The sequence below is a fragment of the Arvicanthis niloticus genome, chromosome 21, assembly GCF_011762505.2.
Source record: "Arvicanthis niloticus isolate mArvNil1 chromosome 21, mArvNil1.pat.X, whole genome shotgun sequence".
In the NCBI taxonomy this organism is placed as follows: Eukaryota; Metazoa; Chordata; class Mammalia; order Rodentia; family Muridae; genus Arvicanthis; species Arvicanthis niloticus.
This window is the reverse complement of record NC_047678.1, coordinates 43,002,472-43,027,227: the sequence shown is the minus strand read 5'-3', so window position 1 is coordinate 43,027,227 and position 24,756 is coordinate 43,002,472. Positions and strand designations below refer to the sequence as shown.

Sequence of the window (24,756 nt, the reverse complement as noted above, 5' to 3'; positions counted from 1 at the left end):
TGGACTTTTGTCAGCACTGGGCAGGATTTAGGCATTGTTGCACACTGAGAACAGTTGAGTGCTGATGGGAATGTTAGTTTATGTTGAGCTTTTAAATCTTTATTATAGGTTCTCCTAGACTCCCTCCCCTCTCCCTCCATGTGAACAGCTCAAGCTTCTCAGTAGCAGTGAATAGACTTCTCCATCAAGTCTGGCAGCTTAGAGCTGAGAACTGTCAGCTAGCCAAGCATTTCCTGTCAGCCAGGTGGACTGTGCTCAACAACTCTAAGAACATTCTGGTTGCAAGGATCATAAGTATCTGGAAAGCTTCAGTAGGCCTTGCCTCAGCCCAACCGTTCTAGATAAAGGCAGCATCTCAGACTTGAAATTTAGATGGCCTTGAAGCTGTTCTCAAAATGGGTAGGGGAGCCTCCTCTAGCTTGGCAAAAGCGGTGTTATAATTAATTGGTACAGGTACCAGTCCTTCATTTGCAGTCCACTCTCAAATTCCCTCCCTGTAAATAATCAATATTATTCAGCTGGGAGACAATCCCCTGCACTGCTCCATAGTGCTGATACATTAGGTCCATGTTCTCTGAAGAGGATTGGCAGAGTCTACACTGGACTCCACAAGATGTGTCTGCCTCTCGTTATGCTGTCCCTTTTATCTACAATAAACTTTTCCCTCCACCATATCTAGGAACAATCATGTTCCTTTCCTTTTTTGTTTTTAATTTTTTTTTTTTTTTTATTTAGCACCACTTGCCACATGGCAGACATAAGGCTAGAAGAGTTTGGGCCACCCCAGGCTCAGCAGCAGCTGGCTGAGGATTTGAGGTGCACCTAGGCTCAAGTAGAGTCTAGACAGACTCGAACAAGACCTCTTGTTCTCGTTGGCAGGGTCTTGTTCCATTGAAGGCAAGGATATGAAGAGGTGTGAGAGGGTCTGTGTTGAATGTATACTAACCTGCCATATTCCTGCTTGGTTACACATTTATGTTTTGGAAGAGAAGCCATATGGTGGACTGCCACAAAGCAGAAGCTATGGGAAGCAAAGACAATACCAGACTCACCTCCAGGTTGGAAACATCTGGCACAAGAACAGAGAGGCCCAGAGAAGTGGTGTGTGGTCCCCAGGAGGAATCATGGCTGGACACGATGGATGGAATGCTTTACATAACAAAGACCAGGTTGCTAGGAACACCCAGCTTCTAAAACACTCTCCCTACTCTGTGAAGCTAGCTGCACAGACTCGCCACCCAGTAACCTTCCAATATTCCTGCAGGTCAGCCTCGTGGGCCTTAAAGGGTGGAGTAGACTGTTATGGAAGGAAGGAGGCACCTTTTCCTGTGCAAGCAGAGGCTTAGAGAATGCAGAGTCAAAATCCTGCTGGTTGGCCTGGGTGATATATTAAGTAGAGCACCTTGAAGTTACTCAAAACAGTAGCTGCTCTGTCCATTCTAAAGAAAGCAGAGCCATTGCCAAGCTCCCTGGAAAGTGTACAGCCCTTCTTGCACCTGCCCCAGGGCAGCATTCACATACTACCTGAGCTTCCTGTTGCCACTAGAACAATTGCTGGTTTATTCATTGGTATTAAAGGTCTTGAACTCCTGATCCTCCCGCCTCCATCTCAAAGTGCTGAGACACAACTGTGCCACCATGTCTGGCTCTTCCTCACTTTTATTGATAGCTGTTTCTGTTGTAGTGTTGGAGTCTCAGAGACAGCAATGTTGCAAGGCAAAAAAGTTCTATTACAGCCAAGTCAACTTGCTCTTCGTGGGAGCAGGAGAAGGAAGTGGCCCCCGGCTGCAGCAGAGGTCTTTGATGACCTTTGTAAGCGAGCAGAGCCTAAGACAAAAGTGGACCTTTGGTGGTTGGCATTTAGCACAAGACATTGCCAAAAGTGATTGAAGTCATTGTGGTTTCCCAGTTTCAAAAAGCTCCCCTTTTCAAGTCACACTGACCTAGTTATCAGAAGGTCTTTGTGGTCTGTTGATTTGAAAAACAATAGAACTATAAATCTCATTTTACTTAAGAAATACAAATATCAAGATCACAGAAACAAGATGAAAGGAAGAAGGGAGGCGCTCTTATTTTTAGTAGATGAAGTAAATTATTCAACTCATTTTTAAAAATTAATAGTGAAGGCAGAAGTGGAAGAGTCAGCTTTTAACTGTTTCCTTCTCATGGTTTCTACTTAGCTCCTTCCATGTTCAAGTTCGTAACAGTAAGTTAAATCCTTCTCTTGTTTAGACTATTATGGAGAGTCCACGAGAGAAGACCACTCAGGCATACTTTATAGCCAAATGAATGTCTTGATTCCAGTTGGCTGGGACTATACTCAGGTATTTGGGACCCAAATGTAGCCCAGGTGTTTAGAGCAAGGTTTGTTTGTTTGTTTGTTTGTTTTTTTCAAAACTACATCCTGTAATCCTGCTTGGCAGCTTCATGGTGAGGTTTTGCACCCCATAAAGAAGGTAGTTTAATAGAAACCAAGATAAGTTAGCCTGGGCGTCTTGATCTCAGATTCCTAGAATACAGTTGGGTAATGTTCCAGAGAACTTTCCATCACAGATATAAATTTTTACTTAAACTTAAAATGACCTCAACAAGAATACAAGATGGAGGAACCTTTGTACTGCCTTCCCCTGTCACATCTGCTTCTCCATCTCTGAATCAGAGCAAAATGGCTCTTGTAGGGCTCAAGTACTAGACTGAGCCACCTAGATAGTGCATGGGGAAAATGCTCTGTAAGGTCCACAACACAATTACGCTTGGAACCTGTCTTAGCTAGGGTTTTACTGCTGTGAACAGACACCATGACCAAGGCAACTCTTATAAGGACAACATTTATTTGGGGCTGGCTTACAGGTTCAGAGGTTCAGTCCATTATCATCAATGTGGGAGCAAGACAGGATCTAGTCAGGCATGGTGCAGGAGGAGCTGAGAGTTCTACATCTTTATCTGAAGGCTGCTAGCAGAATACTGGCTCTCAGGCAGCTAGGATGAGGTCTTAAAGCCCACACCCACAGTGACACATCTACTCCAACAAAGCCACACCTCCAAATAGTGCCACTTCCTGAGCTAAGCATATTCAAACCATGACATTCCACTCCCTGACCCCCATAGGCTTGTTCAAACACATGAGTCTATAGGGGCCATATCTAGCCATAGCATAATAAAAAAAAGTATGTTTAGTTCAACTTCAAAGGTCCCCATAGTCTAAAGCAATCTCAACAATGTTAAAAGTCCAAAGTTTAGTCTCGTCTGAGATCCATCCAGACACTTAATTGTAATCCACAAAGCAAGACAGGAAACTAGCTAGGCAAACTCCACACTCTTGTATCTCCATGTCTTCAGATCTCCAACTCCTTTTTCATCTTTGTTGGCTTCAACAAACTTCTTTTCCTGGGCTGGTTCCACTCCCTGTTAGCAGCATTGCTCAGGAGATATACAATGGCTCTGGCATCTTGAAATATTAGGGTCTCTAAGGTAGCTTCAGTGTTACAGCTTCCTGTTTCAATGTCTGGGATCCACACATGATCTGGGCTCCTCGAAAGGGCTGGTGTCACTTCTCCAGTTCTGCCCCCTGTAGCAGTCTAAACTCAGGTCGATCCACTCCTCTGCTGCTGCTGATCTTGGTGATCATCCCATGGTACTGGCATTTCTAGTGCTCTGAGGTCTTCTGCTGCAACCAGTCTTCACCAATAGCCTCTCATGGGCTCTCTTCTTCATGGTGCCAAGCCTCAAACCTTTTGTATGACCCCTTCAGTCCTAGGCCATCAACTACAACTGAGGCTGCACCTTCATCAGTGGCCTTCCCTGGCCTCTCACAAGGCCAAGCCCCAGCTGCTTTTCATGGTCCCTTCATGCCTCCAAAATCAGTACCACCTTGATGATTCTTACATAGTACCAAGTCCAGCTACAGCATGAAGTACAACCTTGGCTATCTCTGGAACACAGCTTCTTTATATTCTCAGAAAACACTTCCCAGATTTTACCTCAGTGATGCTGGTCTCTTCTTAATCACCACTAGTTTCTTAGCTCCAGCTAACCAGCATCAATTGTCCCAGTAGTCCCATATATTTTTCATTCTAAAGCCAAAGTCACATGGCCGAAGCTGCTGAGCTCTGCTGCTTGCTGGGGCTGGAACATGGCCCCCCTTGTTCTGTTACACTGTCACCAGCTTTCTGTTTTCCAACTCCTTCACTGCCTAAGCTTGGCTGTCCTGGAACTTGCTCTGTAGACTGACTTTGAACTCAGAAATCTAGATGCCTATCTCCTGAGATTAAAGGTGTGTACCACCACACCTGGATCTACATTAAGCTGGGTAGGATCTTACCCCAAAGTCCTGAAAGATCCCCAAGAGGGGAGACCTTCACTCAAGTCTCGGGATATCACGGCCAACCAATAACTGGCAAGACACCGATCTTGATGCAAACAGCAAGAGGCTTTATTTCGGGATCAGCCGGCTGAGGTGGAGACTCATAACCCACGCAGGGGCAGAGGAGTTTGACCCGAGCCCAGGGGGAGAAGGGTATTTAAAGAAAAAAACTACAAACCCCGGGGTGAGGGGGAATACCAGTGGAAAGTGCCAGCCCATCATTTAGTCAGTCATGTGGGGAACACCCTGTACATGTTTTTCTCAGGAATTTAATCTTGCTCAACCATATACTTTGTCGTTAGCCAGGTTCCTGGAACCTAGAACTCGTGAACCAGACCTGCATTCTTGGTTCTGCCTTTTTGTGGTCAGCTAAGCTCCTGGAACATAACTGGCCTGGCTCCACTCTGTCTGCTAGGGGTCTTAGGCTCCATTCTATCTGCTAGGGGTCTCAGGAAGTTTCTATTCCTTTCAGTCCCTCTCCCTTAACCTGTTATCTCTGAGAACACAGGATTCAGTTCCATTTCACTTCCTGGTGCCCCTTTAATACTCAAACCATATATTTTTTATTTTTCCTTTCTAAGTTGCTTTGCTTGTTCAAAATGTGCTTTATGAGACTTAACCAGAGAACAAAGTCTCTGCTGGGCTTTTTTGAGACTTCCTTTGTCAATGCAATTAGTATAAATCTCTTTACCTTAGTCTCAGGTGGACTCTTCAGACAAGGGCAAAAAGCAGCCACATTCTTCACCAAAATACCACAAAAACAGTCTCTATATCACATACTGAAATTCTCCTCTGAAACCCCTTGAGCCAGGTCTGCATAGTTCAAATCACTCTCAGCAACAAAGTATTTTATATTTCTACTAGGATGGCCCATTAAGCCCCATTTAAAGCACTCCACTGCTTTCCAAAGTCCCTGGTACCAGATTCTGTCTTAGTTAGGGTGTTACTGCTGTGAACAGACACCATGACCAAGGCAACTTTTTTTTTTTTGTTTTGTTTTGTTTTTCGAGACAGGGTTTCTCTGTGTAGACCTGGCTGTCCTGGAACTCACTCTGTAGACCAGGCTGGCCTCGAACTCAGAAATCCACCTGCCTCTGCCTCCCAAGTGCTGGGATTAAAGGCGTGCGCCACCACCGCCTGGCAAGGCAACTCTTACAAGGACAACATTTAATTGGGGTTGGCTTACAGGGTCAGAGGTTCAGTCCATTATCATCAAGGTGGGAACATGGCAGCATCCAGACAGGCATGGTGCAGGAGGAGCTGAGGGTTCTACATCTTCATCTGAAGGCAGTTAGGAGAAGACTGACTTCCAAGCAGCTAGGAAGAGGGTCTTAAAGCCCACACCCACAGTAACACACCTACTCTAACAAGGTCACACCTTCTAATAGTGCCACTCACTGGGCAAAGCATATTCAACCATGACAGAACCACTTTTGTCATGTAAGGAACTTAGTTACAGGGTCCATATGCATGGTCATTTTTTATGTGCGGCTTTGCTGATTGTATGTGAGCATGTCTTATAAAATTTAGCAGAAGCAATGGGGGTAGGAGTGCAATGGGAGGGCCTTCCTTGGTTGTTAGTCTTGAACTCACTATGTAGCCCAGGCTGTTCTCAACTCCAGCCTCAGCCCTTTGAATCATGGGATTGTAGGCATGTCCATGACACTGTTTCTGTCATTGCTCTGTGCCATATTTTTCACGTCAAACTGTTTTAATTGATAGTCATTTAATTATTGTTGCTTTCCTTCTAAAGTGAACTTAAGGAATGGTGACCAACCTGTTCAAAGAATGTAACAGAATTTCTTGTGTAGAAAATATTAGAAATTTAATCAATTACCTTCCATTTAAATTGTTAGCATACACACATAGATAACTGAGTCAGGAAAATAGGTAAAATATGCTTATTATACCGTTGTCCTTCATTCTTGGGATTGGCACCAGAAAGTGCAGCCAACACTGAGTGTGTATATGCTCAGAGTCCCAGTATGAAATGGGATGGTACTTACATCCAGTGTACTCTCCCCTTCTCCAATACTTAAAGCCATCTCTAAAGCTCAGTGTAATGTAAATGCTGTGGGGCTCACGGAGTATCAAGAAAAAAAATCTGTGTATATTCAGTACATCCATACATCTTATTTCGTTTTCTATTGCTGTGATCAAACACAACAACCAAAAGCAACCTGGGGAGGAAAGGATTTATTTCAGCCTACAACTTTCAGGTCACACTCCATCACTAAGGGAAGTCAGTGTAGAAACTCAAGGCAGGAACCTGGAAGTAGAGGTCATGGAGGAATGTTGGTACCCCAGAATCCTTCCATATCACTAATCAAGAAAATGAATCTGGGCATGGTGGCACACAACTCTAATTCCAGCACTTGGGAAGAAGGCAGGCAGATCTGAGAGTTGGAGGCCAGTCTGGTCTACACAGGGAGCCCCAGGACAGCCAGGGATACACAGAGAGACCCTGTCTCGAAAAAAAAAAAAATTGGGAAAAGACTAAACAAAAGTTAAGAGCAGCTTTTTACCTGCGCCACCTGATCCCGTGTTCTCCGTTTTAGATATGTCTAGGAGTCAGCTTGGACGGGAGAAGAAATCTCTAGATTCTTTTGTCTGGGTAAACGAGATCACTGGAGAAATCACCTTCCCTTCAGGGGAGGAGACCACACCTGCAGCCTCTGGAGAGAAGAGTCGGGCAAGGTCGGGGTCTCCCCGAGGGAGCGTGCCCTGTGCAGCGGTTGTTCACAGACCCGGTTCCCCAGTGAACCCCGAGGCTGCGGGCAGAGGGTCCGGGACAGGAAGCTTGCTTCTACCAGACCTGGCCGTGCCCCGTGTCCTGTCCCCACCAGGGAGCGCTCTGCCGACGCAGCACTACCCGGGAGCGTCCCCTCCTCTGGCCAGGATGCTTCCAGCCAGCCCTTCTGCGTCCTGGGCCCTGCCCTGCAAGCTTAGGAATATGCTGACAGGAAACAACCGGTTTTCCTTTTGAGCTAGGGAGTGCCAAGAGGGTGGTCATCCATCTACACCTGCAGCGCACTCTGAAGGTTACATCAGCCCCACCCCCCAGAAACACAAGTTTACAAGAATCTGGAAAAAAAAAACCTTTCAGACTCAATACAAACTTTTCTTGAGATTTTTCAGATTGCCTTCTACGGCTTCCTTTACCTCCTCAGCTGTCTTGACGCTTTGAGGGTGAATACAGCAGTTTTGGTGTTGGAGTTAAATCATCTGTGGGACAGAAGCAGGCCTTGTTGGGTCAGATGAGAACAGGCCAGAGTGAGTGCGACCCACTTGCTGGACACTGGGCACAGCCAGGCACTTGGAGTGGAAACAGGCAGAAAGTTGTTTTTCAGGCTTCAGGCCCGTGTTTATAGTGTTTTCCAGCTCGAGCCTAGGACAAGTCCTCATGTCCGAGTTCCTTGAAAGGTGGTCACTTCAGTCTCTTTCACCATTCTCACTATGCAGACCAGGCCACCTGCCTCTGTCTCCCATTGCTGGGATTCCCAGCTTTTACTGTTTTAATTTAACGTGCACGCATGTCTTGACTGCATGTCTGTCTGTCTATCTATCTATCCATCTATCTATGCACCATATCTGTGCCTGGTGCTCACAAAGGCAAGAATAGTGTCATATCCTCTTGAACTGGAGTTACAGTTATAAGCAACCATACAGGTGCTGGGACTTGAACCCTGGTTCTCTAGAAGAGCAGCTAATGCTCTTAACCACTGAGCCATTCTTGAACATGCCTTCCTGTACCTCTTGTGTGTGATGAAGATTCTAGACAAGGAAGTGTTGTGAAGGCTGGAATCTGGCTTGGTTCTCGTTACCTGCTGCTTGCTGCTAGGAGCGGAGGGTTACAGAGATCGCCAATGATCAGCACTGAAGAGCTTCTCCTAGCAGAGCAAAAGGATCCCAGCCAACTTATTGGCAGCCATGCCCAGCAACCTGCCGATAACCACAGTACCCTTTCCCACTCCCAGGATGGCTTCAGTTGGCTGCAAATACAACCTGTATAAAATCAGGAAAACTTCTGTGGAGGGTCAGATGGTTCCCATTCTTTTTCTTCTAACTCATGAGGAGGTGGATAGGCAGGTGCAATTGTACCCAGCTAGGAAGAGCTTTAGGTTATCCAACAAGGACACGAGAAGCATGTTTAGATCTGTTTATTGGTCTGTAGAGACATTAAAGGCTTTGGGGAGATAATGGTTACATTGGTTCTTGATTGGATGCAACTGTGTTTTATAAGGTGCCAACACAGACTGAAAACACTTCTCCAAAGGAAATAGGTAGTTTATGTAGAGACAAAGGAAAGGAAGGGCAGGCTCTGGCAGCCCATGCTGAGAACAGATACAGCCCTGGAGTTAAGGACGTTGCCCCAGCTCTTTGGAGGGAGGGGATGGGGGACAGCTCAGATGTGAGCAGAGCTCAGATTCCTTTGGAGACCATTTTGTGTCAGAGGTTTCACCTGTGCCCTCTGTGGTGGAGAGAGGACATACATCTGCAGTGAAGCTCAAAGGATGACATCTAAGAACTTCCTACCACTAAAGTCACGAAACTCATTGGCTGGAACACATGGAAAGCAGCTGTGTGCCAGCCAAGGCATAGTTCATTATGTTAGTTCTGAGACAATCCAGTGCAACACACATTATACAAGATTCCATGTTAGTTGATATTTAGACACGGCACAATCCAAGCAATTTTCTAATAAATTTCATGTTTGACGCCACCTCTCCCCACCCCCTACCCCCAAGACAGGGTTTCTTTGTGTTTAACATCCATGGCTGCCCTGGAACTCACTTTATAGACCAGGCTGGCCTTAAACTCACAGAGATCCACCTGCCTCTGCTTCTCAAGAGCTGGGATTAAAGATGTGTGCCACCAAATAAGGACTGTTTCTTATAAAGAGTATTTACAGCAACATTCGTCACTTAGCATGGGTCAGAAGCCACCAATGGCACACACAAGCCTTTTATACATCACTTCTTATTTTGGACATAAATTTGAACTGTTTAAACTACTGATGTTTCGTAAAAACCCAAAACATGAAAAACTGATTTTAGCATCTTTGTTCTAATGCACTGTGGGTCTGCTCTGAAGAGAGAGCAGGCCTCTCTCACTGTGCAGGAGACGCCTGAGACCACAGGAGGCCATGCTTCTGAGAACGAGCCATAGCACAAGGCTCTGCCTGGGCCAGAGCTGAAGAAATGAAGAAAGCTTGTTAAGGAGTTTCAGGCTAGGTTATAATATGACATCTTACTCATCTTAGGGATGCCTGTGCCTACCAAAAATGTGCTCTATCGAGATATTTTAATTGGTAGAAGAAATCATGTATTTAAATTCTCTGTCACTGATGTTTTAGTAAATTAGTATAAGACAATGTTAGTAGTATATATTCAATAGGGTTTTAAAAAAATCTTTCTCTTCAGCAAAATTTTGGTTATTTTATTTTTAATTTGGTTATTTAATTTTTGCTATTAATCAGTCATCTGTTTTGAATAACTGTCTATTACTGGCTACAAAGTGTGTGTGTGTGTCTATGAGATGTAACTATGAAGGTGCACATTAAACTGTGTTGCAGGTAAGAATTGAGTTCCAGTCCTAAAGAGCTATACTGAATGAGACCAATTTACATCCACTCACATTCACTATAGAAAAATATATATATGAGTCCTAAAGAACCTTCTATTGTATATCTTTAAAATAGTTTTTTTTCCTTCTAGTATCTTTTGCCTAGCCATCAGCATCGTAAGTCTAGGGGGATAAAACCTTTTAAAAACAAGTTTCTTAGCATAAAATCACTAAAAAGAAAACCCACCCACTTTTATAGCAGCAGTTAGACACTTAGTTCTAACACGTAAATACTAATGTTATATCAAACTGAATTTAAATAAATTCAACAGTTTTTCATTTCTTCAGAAAATAAAACAGAGATCTGTGTTATTTCACGGCTTCTCCTTTCTCCAGTTCCACGGGATGCACAGGTCTCCATCTTGCATGACAGAATAGAAATGTGAGACGCAGAGGTGCATCCCATGTAGATAAGGCAGCGATTGTTCCAGAAGTCTCTTACAGCAATCCACCATCTGTCTACTAGAAATGCTGGGTTCTTTATACAACTTCTCCAGAGAAAATTTCTTTGTTGAAGCCTGTATCAATTCATTTTCAATAACTTTTAACCTATTAAATAAAAAAAGCTACCATAAGTTATTACTAAATAGAAGGCAGAATATAAACATATTCTTAAATGTTGGGGTGATGGCACACTGTCCATACAAGACAGTCGGGTGAAAAGACATGCCAAGAGTCACTTTGCGCCTGGCACTGGCTGATGTATTTCACTCTTCAGGTATTTAGTCAATCTCTTAGCAACAGAGAGGTAAAAACAGTATGCAACTTTTTCTAATTCTCAAAGATTTATTATTTTTAATGTTTTGGGTGTTTTATCTACATGCATGTCTGTGCACCACCTGTGTGCTAGGTGCCCTCAGACACCAGAAGAAAGTGGTGGAATCCTGGAACTGGAGTTGTGGATGGTTGTGAGCCACAATTTAGGTACTAGAAATCAAACATGAGTCCTCTGGAAGAGGAGTCAGTGGTTTTTTTTTTTTTTTTTTTTTTTTTTTTAAGATTTATTTATTTTATGTATATAAGTACACTGTGTCTTCAGACACACCAGAATAGAGCATCGGATCCCATTACAGATGGTTGTGAGCCACCATGTGGGTGCTGGGAATTGAACTCAGGACCTCTGGAAGAGCAATCGGTGCTCTTAACCACTGAGCCATCTCTCCAGCCCCAGTGTTCTTAACCACCGTCTTTCCAAACCAATAATACATAGTTTAAAAAGCTTTTATATATCTCCCTTAGCTATAGCTAGTGACTAAATGAAGAAACTGATTATCTATCTATCTATCTATCTATCTATCTATCTATCTATCTATCTATCTAACTATCCACCCATCCTTACTGGGATGCTGAAGTCGGGCTGTGCTTGCCCTAAGCTGCTCATCCCTTCTTGCTCATCTGTGTGACCCTGCTGTCCATCCGTCTGCCCGTTCTGTCACATGGACCCACCCCTACTGTTTCTCCTCTACACTGGATATAATACTACAGCTTCAAACCTGTAAGAAGGAAACCACTGGCTGTCAAGTGGTTCAGAGTACAAACAACATGGAAACAGAACTACTTATGAACTACAATCATTTACACTTTAAAATTTAAATATAACAGGGCTAGAGAGATGGCTCAGACCTTTTTAGCCCTTGTGGCTCTTCCAGAGATGCAAGTTCAAATCCCAGCACCCACATGGTGGCTCACAATTGCCTGTAACTGCAGCTTTTGGGGGGGGGGTGTCCAACTGCCCTCTTTGTCCCCACTGATACCAACAGACAGGACACCTATTCGTGAATAAAACAGCTGAAATGCAGTAACTCTCTCTATTATCTGCCTCAGGTCAGGCCCCATGAGTCAGAGCGGGTCTTGAGCCTCCTGGAGATGGGTGGTACTTACCTCTCCCTTCTTGTCATGTTTTCTCTTGCCTGTTGGGCTTTGGTTCTCATGAATGACTGCAGGCTTGCAGGATCCGAGAGGGCTGGGATATTAAAATGCCCAAGTTCATGCAAGCTTGGTGCATACCTGTCACTGGAATGGAGCATGTATTAAGGGAAATATCACCACCTCCAAAGACAATGCTGCTGCTGCTGCTTCTTTTTTTTTTTTTTAATTGCAAGTGACTGAAAAGTAATTATTAAAATCCACCTTAAGCTGGATGTGGTGGTGCACACCTCTAACCCTAGCACGTGGGAGGCAGAGGCAGGTGGATCTCTGAGTTTGAGGCCAGCCTGGTCTACAAAGCTAGTTCTAGGCTCCAGAACAGTCAGGGCTACAACAAAGAAATCCTGTTTCAAAAAACAAAACAAAACAAACAAACAAACATAAAAAAAAAAAAACAAAAGAAAAAAGGAAGGAAGGAAGGAAGGAAGGACGGAAGGAAGGAACCTCCCTTCAACTGACAGCAAATGCTGGTGACGAGGCCCTGCTCACTGTAATGACCGTGAGTCTGTGTCGGGAGGACCTGGGATTGCAGTTAAGGAGCACAGAGCAAAGGGCAGGTGAAGAGCACAGGAGCGCACGCGCGACAGCTATTCACCTAACATCTCATGTTTCTATAGGACTGAGTTCACTGATTAGTGAACATGTCTTCAGAGAATGTTCTAGAGATCCACTCTTCAGGCTCTCAGTTTGGTTTCTGATATATGTGGAACAAGGCTGTGAACACAATTCTTTCCACAAGTAGGTGACATTCTTTTGTTTTGTTTTTGAGATAGGGTTACACTGTTTAGCTCAGGCTGGCCTTTAATTTACAGTGATCCTCCTCCTTCTGTCTCTTGAGGAATGAGATTAAAGTTGTGCACTACATGCCTGACTTCCATTAAAAAAAGCCATATAAAATTATACATATTAAGTATAATTTCATATAAAGCCATACATGATAAAATTTATTATATATTAATGTATAAATAATATGTAACACATTATATATTTAACCAATATATTATATACAATGATTATATTTTAAAAATATTATATATTTACATATAATTATAGAATATAGCATATCTATAATTGTATAAAATTATATAAAATCATATATAATCATATTTATATATAGCAGATATATAATTATATAAGATTTATTTATATAATTATATAAATAATATATAATTTCATGTAATTAATAGTTATATATAGATAAATAATAAGATATGGTATATTATGTAAGAATATAAAATTATACATAATATAGTATAACATATACATATATATAATTTGTTATATAAAAGTATATTTATAAAAAATATACATATACTAATATATTATTATATATTTTCTATATAATATATATAAATATATATATATATATATATATATATATATATATATATATATGTGTGTGTGTGTGTGTTTTTTAGTCTCTATATGTGAGTGCAGTGCCTGAGGGGGTCAAAGGCACTAGACCCCCAGGAGCTGGCATTCTAGGTGGTTGTGAGCTGCCTGATATCGGCACTGGGGAACTGAACTTAAATCCTCTACAAAAGGAGTGTCTACTCTAAACCAATCATTTATTTGAGTTGATTAATTTACAAGAACCACACAATGAAATAAAAACCATCTCAATATACTGACACACACACACACACACACACACACACACACACACACACACACACACCACCCAGTTCCAGAGCTCACCTGCTAAGGATCATCTGCAAACCGCTCAGACTCTGAGGGTGGGGAGGCGCCCTGCTTCTCAGCAGCTGGTTATAGAAGGTGTCCAGGAGAGAGTAGTACTCATCCAGTGTGAGCGCCGGCTGGAGCTCTTCCATGTAAACCACCTGGATTCCCCCTAGAAGATTGCTTATTCGGTCTTCTAAGGCTGACATTCTCCTCTGAAGGGCAAAATAACTTGGCAAGCTTTCAAAAAGCTATAGTATCGAAAAAAGGAGAGAGCCGTACTCAGCTTTATATAACTACAACTTTAGGAGTCCAATAAACTCCTAACGAGATTATTTAAAAAATTATTTTAATGTTTTTCTTTTTCTGAGACAGGATTTCACTGTGTAGCCCTGTCAGCCCTGGAACTCATTTGGTAGACCAGGCTGGCCTCAAATTTGGAGGTCCTCCAGCCTCTTCCTGCCTGTGCCTCCTGAGTACTGGGATTAAAGGGGTGTGCTACCACTGCCTGACTAAATGAGAAAGTTTTAAAAATTATTTTTGTAGAGGGAATGTTCAAGTAAAATACAGTAAAAAAGACGACACAATCCTGGAAACACTATTATTCAGAACAAACTATCAGTCTGGGGGTCGCAGACAGGAACAAACTATCAGTCTGGGGGTCGCAGACAGGAACAGAGAAGAAGCGTCAGAGAAAAGCACTAGGCACTGACAGCTGTGCACGTGTATACTCCATCTCCTAGGTACTCCTTACGATTTAACCTAATGCCAAATCCAGCTGACAAGCACAATGAGCACCTGCTGTGAGGGTGCCAGCAGCTGACTGCACATGTAGGATGTACAAGCTCGTCTGTATCTGCCGGAGCCCACACTCCAGAGGCAAGAAAACAAAGCAAGACCGTGAGCTCAAGTGCTGCCCGAGGCTGCCAGGTCAAAGCCAAAGCCCAGCTCACACAATGGCTGCCAAGACTTCTGACTAGACTAAAGTAGAACAGGATTTAGAGACATAAATGTAAGATGATTTGGGGTGGGAGGGAGGTAATGTCCAAAACCAACAAGAAGTGGAGTGTGGCTGGTGCATGGTATGTTTGTTGGTGAGTGGAAAGAAGAAAGGCTGAGGGGAGGGAGGAACTCGGGTCAGAGGACCTTAAGGATATAGGTTGTCTACTGAAAGCTGGAATCTGTACAAGGTTAAGAGGACTAGAAGGTAGCAGGTAGTCTATCATGGAGTAATTACAGAGTTATATAACAGTCCAACACCTCCTGGCTGTTTTGTAAAAGATAACCCCACTTCCTGCTCTGATTCTCTTCATCTTGGGTTACTTATGCATATTTAGTAAGTCCATCCAGGGTCTTTGGGAACTGTGGATTCATACAATGTGCACTGCGTTTCTGTAATAGAAAGATGGTGCGTGTCTCTGCATGTGAGTGCAAACACACTAGTGAGGCTATAAGACTGTCAACTCTTGTGTGCTTTGTTTACATTGTCTTTTCACATGTGCAGATCTGTGTGAGATCACACTCAGCACTGAGCAGAATTCCACCACAGCACCTGCCACATGACTGGGCAGTGGTCAGATTTCTCTGCTGCTGATTGCCATGTCCCGGCAGCCACAGCACTGATTCCTTCTTGTGTATAGAGTATACCCTCCAGACGCCGGCTCTCCCACCGTGGCCTCTGCACATAGCAGGGCCTCCTCCTCATTTCTGAGCAGCACTCATACTCAAGTTCATGACTACATAGTATCCTCTGGGATACTATGAATCAATTATAATAGTAACATATTATATAATATTAATTATATTATATTATTATATAGTAATAATATTATACATTATATTATTATAATATTACTGATACTATGCATCAATTTCTACATGACAGTTTTTCATCTTCCAGCATAAAAGCCCAGCAGTGAACTTTTGGGTCATGTGCCAAGCACGTTCTTTGAGGCGTTGTGTTCCTCGCAGTCTGCCCACTGGACTCGCGTCAGCAGTGCAGGACAGCCAGCCTGCTGCATCCTCGCCATCCTGTGTGCTGCCGCTTCCGTTCAGCAGCTCTGACCAGCGCGGGCTGGACATCAGCTTTTCTCTCCTGTAGAAACTGCCGTCTCAGAGGCTCACTGCCTCAGTCTCTGACCTCGGCCAGTCCTGGGAACGTCTCACCTCTATGCAATCTAATCTATGCCTAGAATGTTTTCAGCTTCTGAGAATTCTCACCCTTCTGAGAATAGCTCTTTCTGAACTCTATCTGGCTGGTTCAACTCAGCTGTTCTGGCTCAAACTCCTCTCTGAGCAGACTGACTGATTCAGTTTGGCTTTTCTCGGCTTCTCTTGAACTGCTGTGTTTGGCCTCAAACTAACTCTTAATAATCTGGTCTAATCTTATGGCTGTTTCCTATTCTCTGGTTTGTTCTGTCTTTACTTGTCTCCAGCTCGTTCTCTCTTCAACCTGTCTCTGTAAAACTCTCTGTAAAACTGCCTTCCTCTCCTTTCCTCCCTTACCCCCTCTCCTCCCCTCCCCTCCCCTCCTCTTTCCTCTCCTCCCTTACCCCCTCTCCTCCCCTCTCCTCTCCTCTCCTCCCCTCCTCTCTCCTCTCCTCCCCTCCTCTCTCCTCTCCTCCCTTACCCCCTCCCCTCTCCTCCCCTTTCCTCCTCCCCTCCCCCTCCTCCCCTCTCCTCTCCTCCCCTTTCCTCCCCTCTCCTCTCCTCCCCTCCTCTCCTCTCCTCCTCTCCTCTCCTCCCCTCCTCTCCTCCCTTACCCCCTCTCCTCTCCTCCCCTCCCCTCCCTTCCCCTCCTCCCCTCCCCTCCTCTCCCCCCCCTCTCCTCTCCTCCCCTCTCCTCTCCCCCCTCCCTCTCTCTGCACTGCCCCTCAAGCAGCTTCTCTTTCCTCTCTCTTCTCATGAGAGTTGGGCAGATCCTGTTCCGTCAAATCTTCACTCTTTCTGCCACATCAGACATCACTTTCAAACACGGGAGCTTCCTTCTACAAACTAACTTTACCTTCAATGTTTGGGGTTAAGGGTGAGTACTAAGAGCAAGTCTATATTCCAGTCAGAGGGATTAATGGGGTGTGCTAAGGTTGAGCTATATCACAACTAGAAACTGCTTTGTTTTTTTCTTCAGTAAATACAATCTCAGGGTTCACAGTGTGACTGAATATCCTGCACCAGGGTTGGAACCCAGCCCCTCACAACATGCTGCAAACACTCTAGCTAGCTCTGTACCACATCCCCGCTCTGCATGTGTTTGTCATCTGTACACTCTCTTTGGTGACATGTCTTTGGCACATTTTCTATTTTTTTTAACTCTGAGTGTTAAGAGTTTGTATACATTTTAGATACAAAGTATCTATTTAATATGTGGTTTGAAATACTAAGAACAACAGTTATTATTATCATTTGATTTTTCAAGACAGGGTTTTTCTGTGTTGTCCTAGAACTTGCTTTTAGACCAGGCTGGCCATGAACTCAGAGATCTGACTGCCTCTGCCTCCAGAGTGCTGGAATTCAAGGCATGTGCCACTAAGCCTGGTTAAAGATGTATTTTACTTTATATTTTATGTTTATGGGTGTGTTGGGAGCTGACTTTAAGCAGAAAGCGGCTAGAAAGCAGCTATCAACTTTGCAGCCATCTCGAACCATATACCCTGATAGAGACTTGTTTTTCCACAGCCTTCAACAGCTGAGCACACTCTGATAAACATCTTGTTTATCCCACATAGCTTGTTCTGCTGTTTAGTGACCCCAGCTGCATGGTGCACATGGTAAAATGTTTTCACCTGTGTTCTCCTGCTTGTGCTTATAAATACCCAGGATGTCCTTGTAAGTGGTGGTGGTCAGTAGGAGGTGTGAATATAGTCTGTGGGAGACAGTAAAGGAGACTTGACTACAGATCCTCTGGCTTGTCTCTATTCTTTGAGTCTCTTCCCCTTCTTCCCCCCACTCTCTCTCTTGCTAAACCCTGACTAGTGTACCATGGGTATATTGTTTGTATGTGTATCTCTATAATACATTAGTGCCTAGTAACCTTGGATCCCTTGAGACTGGAGTTATAGATGGTTGTGAACTGAAATGTGGGTGCTGAAAATCAAACTTGGGTCTTCTGGAAGAGCACCCAGTGTTCTTAACCACTGAGCCATCTCTCCAGTCCCTTTACTAAGTATTTTATTTGAACAGATCACCAAAGATGACAGACATAAAGATGGGAAAAAAAAAAAAAAAAAAACAAAGATATTTGCCAGTGGTGGCACATGCCTTTTTCTCTCAGGGGCAGGGGAGCAGGGGGGCTGGAGGTAGGGAAGCAGGTAGGCAGGGGGGCAGGGAGGAGGTAGGGAGGCAGAGGCAGAGGCAAAGGCAGCTGGAGGAGGAGGAAGAAGAAGAGGAGGAGGAGGCAGGGGCAAGCAATCTCTGTATATTCAAGGTCAGCCTGGTCTATAGAGTGAGTTCCAAGACAACCAGGACTACACAGAGAAACCCTGTCTTGCAAAACAAAGCCAAAAAACCAAAACAAACAAAAAGCTCCATAAAAACACTATCACTAACATATATCATTTAATGCAAATTAAACTTCAGGTGAGACATCATCATATATCTACTAAGGTGTCATAATTAAAAATTTTCATCAAAATTGAAAATATGACTGTCTTTGATATGATAAAATGATATGGTCCAACAATTCTACTCTAGGAATTTACCCACAAGATGAAAACTGTATTTCCCATGTTTGTATAAAGCAGGCATAATGGCTCACACCTATAATTCCAGGATATTGGTGGCTAAGGCAGGAGGATTGCCACAAGTTTCAATTGAGTTTAATTTACATAGTTCTAGTCCAGCCAGGGCTACATAATGAGACTCTTTCTAAACAAAATAAAGCAACAACAACAACAAAAGAAAAGCAAACTAAACTAAACTAAACTAAACAAAAATGTTCACATTAGGGACTGGAGAGATGGTACTTGTTCTCACAGAGGAGCTGGGTTCCATTCCCAGCACTCAACACAGTGGTTCACCACTGTCTCTAACTCCAGCTTCAGAGGATCGGTCCCACACCTTATTCTGACCTCCTCATGCACAAGGCACATTTACGATACACACACACACACACACATATATATATGTGTATATATATATATATATATATTTATATATAAAATAAATCTAAAATTAAATTTAACAATGTAAAAAAATGCTCACATCAGCTTTATTTGTAAGATTTTAAAACTAACACATGGGTCTGTGAGATGATCTGTGAGCAGAAGCACACAAATGCTCAAGTGTGAAGATCTGAACCCAGTCCCGGGAGCCCAGGGCAGGGAAAGAGAACAACTACTTCAGCCTGCCCTCTGACTTCTGGGTGCACACGTGCACACATACACTAAATAAACAAATGTACAAGAGAACTATCTCCACCTTCAAGTACTAGTTATGTGATATCACTGGACTGGAAACTGGGGCTATGCTTTCAAATGCTGGTCTGCTGACATAATAGTATTGTTTGGCATCAAAGTACATAGAGGCAAGTCAGAAAGGTCTGCTTGTTCTTGGCTTTGCCTTACCCTTGTCCAGTGGTGGTGGACATCCATAGTTCCCAGCATCACGTGGCCCAATGCACTCATACCAGAGCGGTCTGTGAAGACAACGGTGCATCCTGATGATGAAACACAAACCCTTGGTTATGGCCTAGAGGATTCGTCCTTATAATACTGTGCAAATAATTACTTGAACTCAGTGTATACACTCAGGAGCAAATCCAGTAGATCTCAGAGGCTTGTATTATATTTCTGCTTATTGAAAGGAACAAATTTAAACATTAAAAAAATTTTTTTTCAAGACAGGGTTTTTCTATATAGCCCTGGCTGTGTCCATGAACTCAGAGATCTGCCTGCCTTTCTCTGCCTCCTGAATGCTGGGATTAAAGGTATGTGCTACCCCTACCCCTGTAAGTCAGAATTTAACTCTGATAAAGTCAGCCAGCCACTGCATGTTATAGGGCGTACTGCAGCACACGCTGTTGTGAAAGAGGGTGGACAACAGTTACCTTTCACGTTCTGAAGCGGCTCCAGATTCTGCTGTGCGAGGCGGCTAAGACTGTGTAGCTGGCTGCAGCGATGGGCAACTCCCCAGCCCCTTTGCCACCTAAGCCAACAGATACAACCACGTTAACAGCAGCACCTTGGAGGATGAACAGGCTCTTACCCCAGCTGCCTGCTTCTTAAGGTCAATGGCTGCTTCCTGAAGCAGACACACACTATGCTTTAACTGACCCTATGGTTCCAAGATGGTTACTATCTCTCTTACATTTAAAAAAAAAAAATAATTCCTATTATTCTCATAGCTGTGTGTGGTGGTGGTGGGGTGTATGCCACTGCATGCTCATAAGGTCAGAGGACACTGTCAGGAGTTAGCTCTCTCCTTCCACGGTAGGATCTAAGGACTGAACTCAAGTTGTTAAGTTTGCATCGTGAGCACTTTTTACCCACTGAACCATCTCTCCAGCCCCACTCGTCTCCCCCTTAAACCTCCCTCCATGACCTCACTATGTAGCCCAAGCTACTTAGCGCTGAGGTGAGGGTCCTGAGCATTACAGCTGTGATCTACTAAACTTGGTATCAGATGAGTTATTACTGTGTGTGAGTGCATGATGTCCGTACATAGGTGCGTAATGTGTGCCTGTGTGCACATGTCTATGTTTATGCAGGCCAGAGGACAACTTTGTGGAATCAAGCTCTCCTTCCCCCTTTATGTGGGATCTGGGGGGTGGAATTCAGGTAATCAGGCTTGGTGACAGGTGCCTTCAACCATTGAGCCATCTTGTCAGCCCCAAGAGATAGTGGATTTTTAAATGAAGCAACCAAAAAAAAAAAAAAAAAAGAATTATCAGGTATTGTGATTTGAGTAAGAATGGCCCCCACAGGCTCACAGATTTGACTGGCACTATTTGAAAGGATTAGGTATGGCCTTGTTGGAGGAAGTGCAGCACTGGGTGTGGGCTTCTGAGGTTTCAAAAGCCCATGCCAGGCTCAGTGTTTCTCTCTGCCTATCAATCATGATGCAGGACTATCAGCTACTGTGCTAGTGTCTTCCTGCATGCTGCCATGCTTCCTGCCATAATAATAATGAACTAACCCTCTGAAACTATAAGCAAGCCCCCAATGAAATGCTTTCTTTTGTAAGAGTTGCCTTGGTCATGGTGTCTCTTCACAACAATGGAACAGTGACTAAGGCACAGGGCCTTGGTCATGGCGTCTCTTCACAGCAATAGAATGGTGACTAAGACACAGGAGTAAAAGCATTGTTGCTATGTCAATGTACTACAAAGACTTAAAAAACAAATATGTTGTTCCTTGGGGTTTGGAGTAGAGCATGATGCTGGAGTAGAGAGAGACTGTGAACAGGTACCTGGGTTCAGTCCTCTGCATCACACAGACACACACACACACACACACACACACACACACACACACAAATATAATAAAAACTCAACTATTATGCCCAAAATATCAGAACTTAAATCTTTTGTGTTTTAAACAAAAATTCATCATAGTATTTTTACAGATATTTGGTTATATTCGCAAACTGACAATTGAAAAATATTAGATTATCAGAGAAATTAAAGAGCCAAATACTTAACTACTGGAAAGTATTAACATTAGGTAATTCCTACATTCTCATTATTTTTTTTAATTAAAAAAGTATTTTTTTGAGACAAGGTCTCATTAGTCTCAGGCTAGAACTTCTCATTTGGCCAAAGATGCCCATCTTCTGATTAGTCTGTCTCTCCCTCCTTAATCACGTGATTACAGGTGTGTGCCGCCATGCCCAGGTTTTATGGGACGAAACCCAGGGCCCACTGTGTACTGAGTAAGCACTTTATTAACTGGGCAACATTCACTCTTGCGTGTCTGAATGTGCACAGTGTGGAGGTCTGATGAAACTGGCCTCCACAGGCTTATAGGTTTCAATGACTGTTCACTAGCTGGTGGAACTATTTGAGAAGGATTAGGAGGCCTGGCCTTGTGGGAGGAAGTGTGCCACTGGGGATGGGCGTCAGTGTTTAAAAAGCCCAGGATCTCACCACCCCATGGTTGTTGTCTCAACATCTGAGCTCTCAGCTGTTGCTCTAACTCCATACTTATCTGTCTCCCGACCACAATGGTCACGGACTCAGCTTCTGAAACTGTGAGCAAGCTCCCAGTTGGATGCTTTCTTCTGTAAAGTGCCTTGGTCATGGTATCTCTTCATAGGAGTGGAGCGGTACCTAAGACAACTAGGGCATTTTCTTTATTACCTGATATCTGAAAGCTGCAGAAGCTCAGATAGTTCGCTCTTCAGACGATCCAGCTCCTTCCTAAGTGGCAGACTGTTCTTCAGCTTTTTAACAGCACCTTTCCCATTGCTACCTAACCAGGACCTAGATCCAAAACAGAAGAAACACTTTAGTTTCCCACCAGTACCACACATGTGTGTCTGTGGATGGGGCTCAGTGTCAGAGCACATACCCAGAACATGTGAGGCCCCAGGACTGCAAACAAAAATAAAACCAACCAACCACCGGTCCAAACACACACCTTATACTAGTCCTCTGTTAAGCTGAGTTGTCAGTCAAATCTTTTCTTTCTTTTCTCTTCCCTCCCTCCCTCCCTCCCTTCCTTCCTTCCTTCCTTCCTTCCTTCCTTCCTTCCTTCCTTCCTTCCTTCCTTCCTTTCTTTCCTTCTTTCTTTCTTCTTTCTTTTTTTTTTCTGTGACACAGGGTTTCTCTATGCAACAGAGCCATGTCCTGGAATTTGTTCTGTAGATCAGGCTATCCTTGAATTCAGAAATTTGCCTGCCTTTTCCTCCCAAGTGCTGATTAAAGGCCTGAGGTACTGCTGCCTGGCTCAGACCTTTACTTCTAACAAGCCTACTTCAAGAGGCTGCCTACCCTTGTTGAGTCAGTCATGTTACTGTTATAGCAACTTCTTTAAGTATTGCAAAAAATTAAATTTTAATCAGACCAAATCTATCACTAGGTTCTAGAGATAAAATAGTTATGAAGATAAAGGCAAATTCAGAAGTAGTGTTTTTAGTACATGCTAATGAAGCTAACAGGAGGGCTCTAAGGAGAGAGACTGCACCTGCAAGGCTAAGTCCCATCTGTCATGCTGACCTGCCTGCTGTCTGTACAGAACCCTCAATTTGATGATGACCACTCAGCCCGACACATGTTTACTCCAACCAATGCTTACATTGTTTCCCTAGTGCCCGTGTACTGAGTTACACCTCCCACCTTCATATTTATTTTATAGTTTTAAATTCAGGTCATTTAAGGTATTGGGTAGGTTCTGTGAATACATGCAGTTTAGCACTCAGTGCTCACAGACACATACCCTAATTTTGAGAACTCATTAGCTAGGACAATATAATAAAATAAAGTCTATATATTAAAGATGGGGAAATTACAGAATATTTAAATGAAGAATTATGAAAAATCAGCTTACATGAAACCCTGAAGAATACTGCTGAGTTGTCTTTTTCTGGTTTCAGTCTGTTTTCATTATTTTGCCAGATAACCAGAACTTAGTTCTGGGCGCTTGGGACAATCATTAAATAGTGGACACTCACTCCTCACTCACTCACTCTCACTCACTCAGTGGAGACCAGAACTGTCGTCCACACAGCACTGCACAGAGCCACAGACAATGCTTGTCTGAAACTCCTTGACACTTGACCCTTAACCCCCTAGCTTGGGCAAGGCCCAACATCTTCATATTTTTTTTTGTTTTGACTTAAGCATTCTCATTTTTTCTATATCCTTTAGGTCAAATATTCCCAGCACCATGTCCACCTTGACAGAGGCCAAGGTAAGCACACAGCATTCTCTTATGGGGTATGCAGACTTTTGGCAGGCTGCAGCAGATAACAGCTGTCTATGTCCACCTGCCCCTCTGGATTGCTAAGCTAACACCTGAATGTGACAATTTCCACCCCACATGACTGTTGTCCCATCACTAAATCATCTCCCATGTCTCCATCTCCCTTCACCATGTTTGCAGAAGGAGATCTGGGCAATGGAATATATGTAAGAGGTGATGCGTCTACTAGTCAAGGATATGCACGGGTGTCACAGCTAGACTCCTGCCCCCACACACTCATTTGTCTCCCTTTCTGCTAACTTCCTCTTCACCTTGGGGAAACATGGCCAGATGACAAGGGGTCCTGTGTCGGAGCAGATAACACATGGGAGGGTCAGTGGCACTGGACAGCAAAGGATAATGTCTTAAGTTACGGTCAGTCACTGGCTTCTTTGGATACAATTGTTGAAATAGAATGGAACTGGCTTTAAGGAGTCTACTCTTAAAAAATGGAAAAGGAAAAGGAAAAAAAAAAGCATTACGCTTGGCTAGGCACGGTTGGCTGGGCCTTGAATCCCAGAAGATAGAGACAGGCAGACCTCTGTCAGTTCAAAGCCAAGCTGGTCTACATAGGGAATTTCAGGCCAGCCAGGGCTACACAGGCTGTTATCCTGTCTCGGAAAACAAAACAAAACAAAACAAAACAAAACAAAACAAAACAAAACAAATAAAAAAGGATTATGCAAGATTACCAAACTGATATATTGAAATATTTAATGCTAATATTTTGATGAATCATCTGTCCTTTTACTTTACAAAATATATTTTATAAAAATGGGCTCATATTGGGCATAGTGTTTTACAAACGGCTTTCTATACTTAACATTATGCTATGAACAGCTGACCTAATCATAAAGTACAAAACCATAAAGTTATTAAACATTACAGCAGTTTACTAAACAAAGTATGTCAAATATTTCATATCTGTTTTTTGAGGCAGGGTCTCACTATGTAGCCCTGGTTGCCCTGGGAACTCACCTGTGGCCTCAAACCAAGCTGCACTTGAAGTAACAAAGATCCTCCTGCCTCTATTTTCCAAAAGCTGAGAGTAAGAGAAAGCACTACACACCCTACTCAAATCTGATTTTTATCATTTAAAAATCTTCTTTTTCAATTGTCTATCCAGGATGACATTTTATTAAGGTATTTGTTTGTCTGTTCGTTTTTGAGACAGGGTTCACTATGTTCCTCAGACTGGCTGGCCTTGATCTGCTCATCTTCACGACTACCTCCAAACTACTTTCCAAAGGCTGGATAACAGCCATG

At 43.4% G+C, this 24,756-nt stretch overlaps 1 protein-coding gene across 7 annotated transcripts in view; it reads right to left on the bottom strand.

Moving 5' to 3' along the window:
• Positions 1-8,508: 8,508 nt before the first annotated feature.
• Tcaim (T cell activation inhibitor, mitochondrial) overlaps positions 8,509-24,756 on the bottom strand; it is a 31,978-nt gene continuing 15,730 nt past the window's right edge. For all 7 annotated transcript variants that reach the window (XM_076917813.1, XM_076917809.1, XM_076917812.1 and 4 more), the window contains 6 exons: positions 21,888-22,010; positions 19,638-19,735; positions 19,156-19,247; positions 13,613-13,845; positions 11,870-12,001; positions 8,509-10,537 (listed from right to left, as the gene is read on the bottom strand). In XM_076917813.1, coding sequence (XP_076773928.1) covers positions 10,303-10,537; positions 11,870-12,001; positions 13,613-13,845; positions 19,156-19,247; positions 19,638-19,735; positions 21,888-22,010 — 913 coding nt within the window. In that variant the 3' untranslated portion in view covers positions 8,509-10,302. The remainder of the gene's footprint in view (positions 10,538-11,869; positions 12,002-13,612; positions 13,846-19,155; positions 19,248-19,637; positions 19,736-21,887; positions 22,011-24,756) is intronic.